At 40.3% G+C, this 12,228-nt stretch overlaps 2 protein-coding genes across 2 annotated transcripts in view; one reads left to right on the top strand and one right to left on the bottom strand.

Annotated features, from left to right (window-relative positions):
• gigyf2.S (GRB10 interacting GYF protein 2 S homeolog) overlaps positions 1-12,228 on the top strand; it is a 79,498-nt gene that overhangs the window by 24,583 nt on the left and 42,687 nt on the right.
• On the bottom strand, positions 331-7,301 carry kcnj13.S (potassium inwardly rectifying channel subfamily J member 13 S homeolog). The gene is made up of 4 exons (XM_018265840.2): positions 6,527-7,301; positions 4,882-5,006; positions 3,502-3,993; positions 331-1,800 (listed from the first exon to the last, which is right to left on the bottom strand). Coding segments are annotated over exons 2-4 (1,125 nt in total). The 5' UTR covers positions 4,883-5,006; positions 6,527-7,301; the 3' UTR covers positions 331-1,168.

A 12,228-nucleotide genomic window follows, 5' to 3' on the forward strand; every position in this document is an offset into this window, starting at 1 on the left:
TCTTATTAAAACTAGAGTCCATTTTTAAAGCATATCCAGACTCTTTAAAACCAGCAGGTGAAGCATTGCAGCACTCTGGGTAATCTGTGAGTGTCTGAGAATGCTCGTGTTATAAACAGGTGGAGAACCACAGGATGCTCCTCATACATTATTAAGGTTACTTTACATCTGTGCATAATGAAAAGCTTAGAGAATAGGCTTCTTGCAATTGTACACGTCTAAAAACATGATTATATGTGTAAATCATAGGTTTCTAGTGTATGAAACAACCCACACAGATACAGACCAATGAATTGTTCACCTGAGACAAATTGATCAGCGGAAAGAGAGTTACTAGAAGCCCATGTTTTATTCAGGATAATTGTCATAAGCAGATAGTGGGGATATTGCGCTGTCAGTCTCTGTGCAGTCCCTTTGCTCTCTCCTGATCTGGACAGCTTCTCTCTCTTTGGACTTTGCCTGAGCATTCTGTTAGCTAGGGTTGCCAAATGTTAGTACAGGGATTCTGCTAAGAGTTAAGTCGGGTTCATTAACTGACCACATGTTTTGTTATTCAGCCTTGCCATTGGCTTATGTGTGTCAATTATGCATATGTCTCTGTGATAACTGCATTCCTTTATGTTCGTCAAACAAGTGCCAGTAATGATGTATGTGTGCATTTATATTAATGTAAATATATAGTTTTACACTTTTATGGACTAAGCAAGTGTTAACCATTTTACACATTATGTACCTTAATATTTGTTTGCAATACAAATGCACTCAGAGAAATAGCTGAAGGAAAATTTGATCAAACTTTAGTAGTTATAAGGCTTAGTTTTCCTGTAGCGTACATTGTATCATTTGCACTTTTAGAGCACATTTTTATGTATTTACATAAAAATATGAGTGTTCATGAAATAGCACACAGCTTTGCCTCATACACGTACTTTCACTTCTCTGAAGTGCTTGCTCACCACTGAGTCATTATAGTTCTGTGTTGGGCAAAGCCCTTCAGGCCCCTTCTGTGTCAAAGGGGAATCCGTCCATAGTGTACAGTAGTTAAGCTATCACAGAACAATCTTAGGAACCTTATGAACACCACGCCTGTTCCTTTGATAAAGGCTCAGCATGGCTGTTAGGTTAAGGATGGCTGGAAGGGTAAGGACCATGATGTGGTTGCAAGCAGTTACTCCCCAAGACCAGTCTCACAGATTTGGAAGGTACTCCCTCTCTGCCCATTGGCACAAACCTCCAGATCAGTTCTGTACGGTTGTCTGTGTGAAGGCTGTGGAAGCTCTGCTAGGGGTCGACCAAAGGATTCCATGCATATACGGTATCCTCCTTCAAGCTGGCGTGTTAGGCATGGGGCAAACCGGTGACCTTGGAGAATTTCGCTAGGTATGTAGGAAGTACGGCACTGACAGATTTCTCCTGAGCTTTCCTGAGTAGCTGACAGACAGACCACAAGTTCCAAGTGACCTGCAGAGGATAATAATTCTCTCTGTAGTATGACTGCCAGTGGACTTCCAGAACATAAGCTGTGGCTGTAAGTAAGGGGAAACGAGAAGAATGGGCACTCCGATCCACTAGCTTGACTGTCCAGTGAAAAATCCACATTGGTCTGTTGAATTTGCCCATCGCCTCTCTCCTGGTATAGGATCCCACTGACCTTCACCATTGTTAAAGGACTTGAGCGTGTGTTGGCAACTTGAAACATTAGACAAGGTTTTCCTTCAGGGCTGCCCACCACAGCCAGCCTTGAGAATCTAATTGAAGGGGACCGGTTTTTTGGCCTTGAAATCTTTGCCACAAAAACACCTATAGAATAAAAAGTTTGAGGTGAGAAACTTGGAAAGAGGAAGACCTGTGCCATTGTTTTCCTATGCTAATAAGCAAAATAGATAATAGAAATTAAATGCCACAATCCAAGCTTGCCATAAACTGGAAGATACACTTGTTTTACAAGTTTGAATTTGCCTGATTGGACCACACAATAGGACCAATTGCCTGGCAATTGCATCACATGTGTTGTATGTGCTCTGCATTGGGCTTTGCTTCTGTAGGGGTGGAAGCGGTTGTGGTTAAATGTTTATATACTACATTGAATATCTGTAAAACTACTGTATGTGTGTGACTTATACACCATTTTGTTTACATACCGTCATCTTAGTTTTGAGCTTCAGTGCCATATGTTGGTCTGCAAAGGGGGGCTTGATCTAAAACGTCTGAAGACCTATGTTAAAGGACATGTAAACCCCCCACTCTGGTTGTTCAAAGGTTAATATTAAGGCTGCAGCATCCCTGTAATCACTTAGGATTCCTTCTGCTCCTCAGTCCCCTTCCTCTGGAATTTTCTTTGGCTGTTGGCTCATGAGCATGCTCAGTTCTTCTCAACCCAGATTAATAAACACACGTTCCAGTCTAGCAGCCAATGAAGAGATGGGATTACTGTTTCCCACAGAAACTCTCCTGTAGTCGTCTGCTTCTATTTTCAAATCCTAACCTCCTCTCCTGAGCTCAGAGTAACCATTACAGTGCTCAATCCAAGCTGGACTTGTCATCATAGTAAATTCTGCCTGTGTTTGCCTGCATTCTCTAATTACATGAACTTTACATAGCATATGTGCTGTTTGCAGATATAAATGCAGTGATGAATTGTCAGAGCGTAAATTGCCCCTGGGTGAAAGCTGCTATTTTTTTAGGGAAATGTAATGACGCTGGCAAACGGAGGGAATGTATGCAGTACAAAAAATGCCATTTGGGTGCGGGAGATGTGCCCAACTTATATACATTGTTGGAAAATGAAGGCTTTACATGGATTATAACTAGAACACTGATCGATAAGTTGTCCTGTATTTCTCGTTTATGATTACCGGGATATAATTTAAAATTGGAACTATTGCGAAAATGAAAATTTAATATAAGCTTCCTCATACTGAAGTAAGCAACTTTCTACATTCATCTTCACTATCCCTCTCTCAGCATCTGTTGCTCTTTATTCTGTCTTCATGCAACAGTTGGGTGTCAGATGAATGATCCAATATATCTTATAGGGGGGGCTCCCTTTTCTAGCAGATATATTAGAGCTCACTCAAATAACTGATTCCAGTACAAACAAAATCTAACAAAATACATGTATACAAATTCTGCATGTAGAGAGATTTATATAGTGAGCTCTAATACATCTTCTAGGCAAAATGAATCGCTCCTATAAGATATATTGGATCAATCATCTGACACCCAACTCCTGAATGAAGGCAGAATGAAGAGAAACATGCTGAGAGAGGAATAGTAAAGATAAACTTGATTATTTCAAAAACAGTAAAAAAAAATTAATGTATTGTACTTAGAAAGTTTCTTATTTCAGTGTGATGAAGCTTATATTACATTTTCATTTTTGCAATTGTTCCCCTATTAAGTGTAACCTGTTGCTGGGGATTGGGGCCATGTTTCCAGCTTTAAACCTTCTTCTTTGCCCATGTTATTTATGAATTAGTCATTAATGTAGGTATTTCTTACCTGTAATGAAGGCCTCCAACATGAGCCCAAGAAGCATCTGTATTGCTAATAGAGCAATGGCACTTGGGCAGTCACCACTGGGAAACATAGTGCCATATCCAATGGTGAGCTGTGTCTCCAGTGAGAATGAAAAGGCAGCGGTGAAGCTTGTTATGTACTTGACACAAATGGTGTGGTTCTCTGGAGGTGCATCATGATCCACTGCCAGATCCCCATTCATCTCAGCCAGCAGATACCAGAAAACTGCAAACAGGAGCCAGTGTGCCAGGAAAGATGCAGAAAAGGCCAGCATCATCCAGCGCCAGCGCATGTCCAGTAGCAACCCCCAAATATCACGGAGATATGTCAGACCCTGCCCAGGCATGCTTGCAGCTTTAACCAGGCTGTGTCCATCCTTTGTCACCAGTCGATGAGAGCACGGTGTAAGTAGGGTGCATTTTGGTGACCTGCTGTTTGTATCTTCATCCCGATCTGTCCTGATCTGCAGTACCACTAGAAAGAGAAGTATGGCAGATCAGTCAACCTGAGATAAAAGCAAGATGCAATACAGATGCCAAACTCATCTTTTACAGGTTTGCTTTACAAATGTGGTATTAGTGAAGTCACAAGAGCCTATATATAGAAAAGGCAATTTCTTTATTCTGGCAGCCTAGAGTATTGTGAAATCTTGCAAACATAAAAATAACTCTTTAAATTAACCTTTGCTTGATTCTTTTTGAGGAATCAAAAGAATAACCTGTTTACGCTTAACCTGTACATTTAGGGGCAGATTTATCAGTGTGTGAATTTAGAACTCGCCACAATAAAACTCACTTTCTATTTATTCCTATGGCATTTTTATCAAATGGTGAACTCCATTGATAAATATGATTCTAAAAATCCCATAGGATTGAATAGAACATGGGTGAGTTTTTCTGTGGTGAGTTCTAATCTCACATTATGATAAATCTTCCCCTTAATGGTGTTGCTTTAAATTACTAATATTTGGCTACAAATACTATATTTTATATATCCATACTGAACCAACTCTGATGTTCAGCAGAGTTGTAACAGCAATGACCCATGCCTTCACAATTGTCCACCGCAGATAAATATCTTGGAACTTGTGTGGCCAACTTTTGTGTGCCGCTGGCACTGCACATGCTCACTGTGCTGTGGGTTGCTACTTAGAAGACCGCCTTAGGGGTCGGCACAAAACATTATCAGAAAGGGAGGTTACATCTGTCATAGAAGCTGATGCTACACTACTAATTAAATGTCTTGCCAATTTCTTGTGGATCTTTAATTTAAAGATCATGAAAAGGAAAAAACAAAGCTCCAGAAAGAGGATTGAGTTCATAGTGTGCATAGCATTCCAGTGTAGCACCGCTTTGTACTTACTTTTCTACTAGTAAGACCCTTGACGTGCCCACCCGTATCTTGTCTTAGCTTGATCTTCAAGCAAGCATCCAGGGGTTAAGGAAACAGTAACTCTTTGGGTGATGCTTATGGTACTGTTAAGAGACCTATAAACAGAGATTAATGTTACTGTACCTGTGCAGTATTGTAGCCTTCTATATTACATACTTTTACTGTTGTTTTGTCATTTATTTCGATTTTTGGACGCACTGGATTTCAGACTGCTCCCCACCCCCCAACTTAGGCACCTGAGCTTTCTCTGGCTTTATTCCCTTAAGGCAAGCAGGGGCCTGTGCCTGCATAACCCCGGTGTTCTGAGCTCTTGCCAGACTAAAGAAGGAGGGGGTAGAATAAGTGTTTGTGTTATTTCCCACTCAGGGGTAAGCTGCTTTCAGACGCACACATCATGATGCTCATGTGACATGTCCTGCTGCGGAAAAATATCCACACTTTATTCTCACCGGTCCAGCATTTTTGTAAGGGCAGGTAGCAATCACCTGGACCTGACAGCAACATTTTTGAAGGTTCTGTAGTTAACACAGCTTCTGGGCTTATTATCAGGCTCATATAATAACAGCATTCTTGTCACAGTATGACCAGTTAAAACAAACACGCTGTTCTGTCACACTGTGCTAGCAAACTTTCTGTTGAGTTACAAGAGCGAAACCCTAGGTTCCTATTCTTTCTTCTTACAAGCTGTATCAGTTTACTTAATGGGATGTAATGCTTTACAGCTGTGCCAGAGTTTCAGGCTCAATTGGCGACAAGAAATCTATGGCCATACATATATTGCCCCAGCAAAATAGAATTTATTCCAAGCCTGTCCAAAAATCTTTCTCTTCATTTTTCTTCAACCTTTCTGTCCTGTGTGGCTACTTGTGTATCATTTGTATAACCAGTTTTGCTTAAAATAACATCAGCTGTGGATCCCATTTACTTAGTTACATACTGTAAATATTTAACATAAAAGAACATCTTAAAGAACATATCATACAGAACATAATTTTTCATATGCTTGGAAGGTAACCCCTTAAACAAATCAAGCTCCTTAATAGGGCTATAAGCATATATTAATAGCAAAGTTAAATTAGTTTCCATTTTTATTCACATGACATCCCCATGGTGATATATATATATATATATATATATATATATATATATATATATATATATATATATATATATATATATATATATATGCGCCCTGGGTTAAAGCCGTATTGTATGCTGTTCAGGCTGCCAAAGTTTGTTGTGTAGAAAGATTTTTTTTATATTTAGAACTTAGTAAAAAAAAAAAGCAGTTAAAAACACACACACACACACACACACACACACACACACACACACACACACACACACACACACACACACACACACACACACACACACACACACACACACACACACACACACACACACACACACACACACACACACACACACACACACACACACACACACGACAGCTTTGTATCGGAGAGAATGTGAACCCCTGTCACAAGGCATTTTGGAGGTTTCATTTTCAAAACGTTTCAAAACGACAGTTACTTAAAATTCATATGATGCACTCTCTATCAGCAAAAGACCTGTAACTGACAAATATTCATGATAGTGGTCAGGCACTTACCAGATGACTCTTTATACTTTGGTGGGGTTGGAATTGGAGTCTTGAAAGAGGTTTCTGTTTTAAATTATTTGATCGACAGCAGTCTTCCTCGATGTATCACTTAGATGCTCCCAAGCAATGTCTGATCCTATTTTTTATTTTTTTCAAGTCGCATTCATTGCCCTTGGTTTTCAGTGTTGCCTTGTATACACATTTTCCTTTTCCACAGTTGCGTAGTTTGGCACTAAACTCTGTTTTCAGATTTTTTCATCTTATCTGGTCCTTGTTTCTTAACCTCGATTTGGTCCAGGTCTTCTACTTTGTGGTACACTTCTTTCTCTGTCTGTGGGGGGAGCTCTTGCTGGGATCTGAAGTCATAACCCACATTCTTGTGTTTATAAGTCTGGGGGCAGGGCTTCTTCAGCACTCCATTGGATTGGTCGTGCCTGTAATAGGCATAGCCCAGTAATGGTTGCAACCTACAGGGTCGCCCTTCCCTTTAGTTATCAGCTGTGCCCAGTAGGTGTACTTCATTTTCCATTAACAATCTCATTACTAGTGAGCTGGAAAAAGGGTTAGCAGAACACTGATTTGCAAGGATAAGTTCCGATAAAAGGAGAAAATCACCAAAGTTAACTGATTTGAGTTTGAAGAAGTACATTAATATTATTAAGGGATTAGCACGTACATTAAATCTCTAGGACCTCTTAGAATGTCATTGCAATTAAATGCTTGTCCAGCGAACAATGCTGATCATAAAGCAACAGGTGGGATGTGGAATTCTTAGTATAGAAGCTAGTGGAATGGAGCTGCCTAGGGCCAAGGGTCATAAAATTGTTGCTCTAGAGCAGTGATCCCCAACAGGTAGACCGTGAGCAACATGTTGCTCTTCAACCCCTTGGATGTTGCTCTCAGTGTCCTCAAACAAGGTACAAATTTTTGAATTCCAGGCTTGGAAGCAAGTTTTAATTGCATAAAACTAAGTATAGTGCTAAGCAGAGCCTCCTGTAGGCTGCAAGTCCACATAGGAGCTACCAAATAGCCAATCACAGTCCGTATTTGGTACCCCAAGGGACATTTTCATGCTTGTGTTGCTCCTCAACTCTTTTTACATTTGAATGTGGCTCACGGGTAAAAAAGGTTGGGGAACCCTGCTCTAGAGACAGTGCTGAGCCAAAGGAGAATTATCTCCCCTTGTTTAAAAAAAAAAAAAAAAAGTGCACCAGCAGCTTCAAAATCTGGACTGCTGAATTCTTCTGTAGGACTAATGTTTGTGAGGTTGTTTGCCTGACTTTGTAAAAGTAGTAGCCTGGCTGCATGAGCTGGGGGATGGGAAGAAGACCAATCCTATGGCTTGTGTGCATTTCAGAAGGGGGTGACTGTTTTTCACTGGACTTTGCTCGCCTCTCTTCCTTTAAGCGGATTGGAAAGAACAGAGCCACATTGTTCTGGAGGAGCAAAGCCGTCTTCAGGCCTGTGGTGCTGGATATTAAAGTAATGACCCAAATCCCACCACCCTCAGGGCTTCAGTTATGTCGTCCTACCCAGAGTTTAGTCCTCCTGCTGTGAGTGGCACGTCAGAGCATGCCCAGACTGAACAGTGGAAGGAGAAGCTACGCAAGCTCTTGTTTCATTGGTGGTTCCATATTACCTAAATAAAAAAGGGACTTATCCTCAGTGCCTACAGAGAGACTCAAAGACTGTTGTATAAACAACTGACGCCATAATAACCATGTGTGAAATATTTTGTGCATTTTGTATTTCTTAATATGTAACTGTACTTGCAGCCAACCAAAAGGGCACCACCCTGTGCTGTGTACATTTTAGGGTAGCCACGTGGAACCATTGATATTAAAGGGATAGTATATCCCCCCCTCTTCAACATTAGCCGAATGAATAGGGTTTGCCTGTTGTTTAAAGGGGTTGTTCATTTTGCAACACTTTTTTCAGTTCAGTTGGTTTCAGTTCACCAGAAAGACGTTTTACAATTTTTACTTTTCTTTAACTCCTTTAATTGAGAAATATATATGGTTGTTATTTCTGGCACTAAACAAGAATATGAAGCCAGTTTTACTTTACTACGTCCTGTCACTTCTGGTCCCAAAGAACTTATGAGTCGCTAAAAACACTAGGCACACTGGGCTAATTCTCAGCCTCTGGATAAATGCAGGCCAAGAATCATCCCCCTGTGCTTGAATCTGTGGTCTTCTGTGCCTGCACTTAGGACCACTGCATCAGCCCAAGGTGCAGGCGCATTTCAGCTCTAAACCATGAGGATGTATTTCAGTGCCGAAATCCATGTGTTTGCTCCTGCCATGATGTCATGGTTCTGGGTGCAGGCACAGAAAAGTGCTGATTTGAGAGTGGGGGCTGATTCTCTGCAGTAAGGCTAATGACACATGGGTCTAATTCTTGGCATGCAGAAAAACATGGAATTAATGAAAGGGCACACGGAGCTCGTATGCTCTCAGCCTGCGTTTTTTTTCAGCAGGTAGATAGAAGCGGATCCGCTCTCTTTCGCATCTCCCTATATCTGCACAGAATATGCAGACACAGGGAGCAGAGATTTGGCCGACAAATGCGAAAGCCGCCATTTTTGGGCCAATCTCTCTGTTGCTCGTCCACTGTGAAAAAGAAAGTAGTAGGGAAAGTAACCACAAACGGGAAGGACTCACATGGTGACCCCATCCGGACAGAAATGGTCGACGCAATCTTCTAATAGAGAGAAACACTACACAGAATGATTATCAACTTTACAGAGGGTATTTCAATAAAAAAAAAATAGCGCTACTTGTTATGACTGCAAAATGCGAGAAAAAAAAATACCCTGCCATAGACAATACTGAGAATTACCTCTGCGAATGAATATCAATGAGGCTTAGCGAGGTGGATGCCATGAAGTCCGCACTTCTTATATCTAACTTTTAAAGGACACTTTCCACCATGGAAAAAAAGCCACACGTCCATCAAGTTCAACCTTTTGACTCTTTTTTTTTTAACCTGCCTAACTGCTAGTTGATTCTGAATGCTGAATGAGTTATGGTGGGGTGTGGGCTTGGAGTGGTCAAGTGTGGGTTGAAATTTTTTTGACATGCATATGACTACCGCAAAACGGTCCGCCTGAAATACGTGAAAGTAGGCATTTTGAAGGCAATCTCCTCTCCACACACAGGCATACAGGTTAACTTTCTAAAGGCAGATATGGGCTGATTTCAGTGCATCTGCTTCTCTCCGACTTCTCAGAGAGAAGTGTATAGAAAACTTGTGTGCCCAAAGACTTACGTAGGAGTATATTTATCAAAGAGTGAAGTTAGAGATCACCACAGTCCGCTAACATGAAATACCGCCTCTCTCCATTCATTTCTATGGTATTATTAAAGGCATATTTATCAAAGGGTGAAAGTTCATCCTTTAAAAAAATACGCCTTTAAAAATCCAATAGAAATGAATGGAGAGAGGCGGTATTTCACGCTAGCGGACTGTCACTCTTTGATAAATATACCCCTTAGTCTGTACGTTAATGACAAAAGTATCATTTTTTTCTTAGAATCTTGGTGGCTTTACTTGTTCAGATGAAACGGCACAGCAGAAAGTGGTCCACTGATCAGGATAAGTTAACTGGATCAGCAGATTTTGGACTTTCATGTGTGTCTCCTGACTGCTCAATATCTGACTGATGTGCCCCAGGCAGATCACACGACAATGAGCTGTGTATGATAACCATAAGCAGTGAGCAGTGTTACACTGGAACGAAAGGAGTTCTGCGTGGGTCATTTGGAAACTCACTGCGGAATATTGAATGCTGCTCTATGTTTGTTTTATATGCTGCTTCGTTCCACAGCTCAGCATTAATATGTCTATTAAGCAAAGTGTATGTAAGTGGACACCCTTTTGCAACATTAGTTCAGTGAATAGGGCTTGTGCTGAACAATTTTTTGTTGCCAATTGTTATGATTTTGGAAGATCTGGTTTCTGATATTTCTTGCTCAAAATCTGAAAGTAAAGCCAGTTTCTACATCCTCTCCATTCACCAATCTTAAATCAACTTTTTGAGCAGCCGTTTGTCTAATGTTATGCTTCTTATCTGAAGTTGCAGCTGGGCAATGGTAGGAGAGGGCTTCTCATTAGCTAGAGAAATGCAAAGAATAATTACACAAACTTTTTGAATAATACACACACACACAGCTCCTTCATGCTTTTGGCCTTTTTATTCTTATAAACACCTTTCTTGGCATTGCATCAAAAATGCCCAACTAATGAGGGCTGTGCAGACTCCAGGGATTTACTCCTGCTTTAAGTGGCTGCTGGAGAGTTTCGAAGATGTTGGTAGAGCATGGGAACAGTAAGAAATAAGTGAGTTGTGGAAAGTGTTGGAGAGCACAGAATACTAAGTGAATTATTGGGTAAGGTTTTAGCTCAAGGTGATTCATTGAGGGTTAAAAGGGGGGACATTTTTTTCAGCCTATGACAAGCTTCAGAGCTGTTATTCATTTATGCAGGCTAGAAATTAGACAAATAGGGGTGATTTACCACCTTATAAGTAATGTTAAATTTTTAAAGCACACTTGTGCACATTTTAATTTCATAATGGCAGTTTGGTGTTTATTTGTTCTTCTTTAAGGTGCCAAATCAAGTGATGCAAATACAATCTGTTTAGGAAGGTTACTTGTGAGTCAGATCAGTTCAGCCCTTTTGTAAGAGCCCCGATGCTCTTATTGTTCAGCATTTTTGGAGAGCATGGAATATGTGTTGGATTAATTAGTGAGGCTAAAAACAGAAGTTGTTCAAATGTGAGTAATCTTCTGCAATAAAAATTAAGAGATTGAAAATAGTGTTTGAAGAGAAAAAGGCAAATTTCTTATCTCGTGATGGCGCTCTCCTGTATTTTCCACGTAGTGGGATAAATATTATTTATATTCTTGTGCCAAAAATTCAAAAGGTATTCATGTTAATTGAACTCTGAGGCGGTTTTGGAGTCATACCAGTCTTTAGGCAAGCTGTAAATGACCTGCTACTTTGAACTGGACAGCCCTGCTCTTAATTTTCAAGATGTGCATAATATAAAATAACCCCAATTTCTCCCTTGACATGAAAAGCAATCATGTTAATGAAATGCAAGTGCCTTTATTTGCAGAATAAGTAATCTTAATATTCCAACGAAAATACCTGTACAAGACACAGACATCTGTTGTGGCGATGGGGAGAGAGGTTTAGTGTTAATAGTACTAAAAAAGGCAGAGTGCTTTTATTCTGGTCATGAACATCCATGGCGACCTTTTCAGGAATACTTCAGTTTTTTAGTAATTGTTTTACATTAGTTGTGTGAATGAGTTAATTGGATTGTTAGGCTTAAAGCAGTAACGCTCAGAGGCACATTTACTTAGCTCGAGTGAAGCATTAGAAGGAAAAATACTTCGAATTTCGAAGTATTTTTTTGGCTACTTCGACCTTCGACTACGACTTTGAATCAAACGTTTCGAACTAAAAATCGTTCGACTAATCAACCAGTCGAAGTACTGTCTCTTTAAGAAAAACTTTGACCACCTACTTCGACAACCTAAAACCTACCGAGCACCAATGTTAGCCTATGGGGAAGGTCCCCATAGGCTTTCCTAGCAATTTCTGATCAAAGGAAAATCATTTGATCAATGGATTAAAATCCTTTGAATCGTTCGATTTTTCGATCGAACGAATTGCGGTAAATCCTTCGAAGTAGAAGGATT

This window comes from Xenopus laevis, chromosome 5S, assembly GCF_017654675.1.
Source record: "Xenopus laevis strain J_2021 chromosome 5S, Xenopus_laevis_v10.1, whole genome shotgun sequence".
Classification (NCBI taxonomy): domain Eukaryota; kingdom Metazoa; phylum Chordata; class Amphibia; order Anura; family Pipidae; genus Xenopus; species Xenopus laevis.

What these genes read in the sequence shown, in the direction of transcription:
- kcnj13.S (XM_018265840.2), bottom strand. An exon ending in GTTGGAGGCCTTCATTACAG is followed by an intron (nt 1,801 to 3,501) that starts GTAAGAAATACC and finishes TTTATTCTATAG; the next exon opens with GTGTTTTTGTGGCAAAGATT.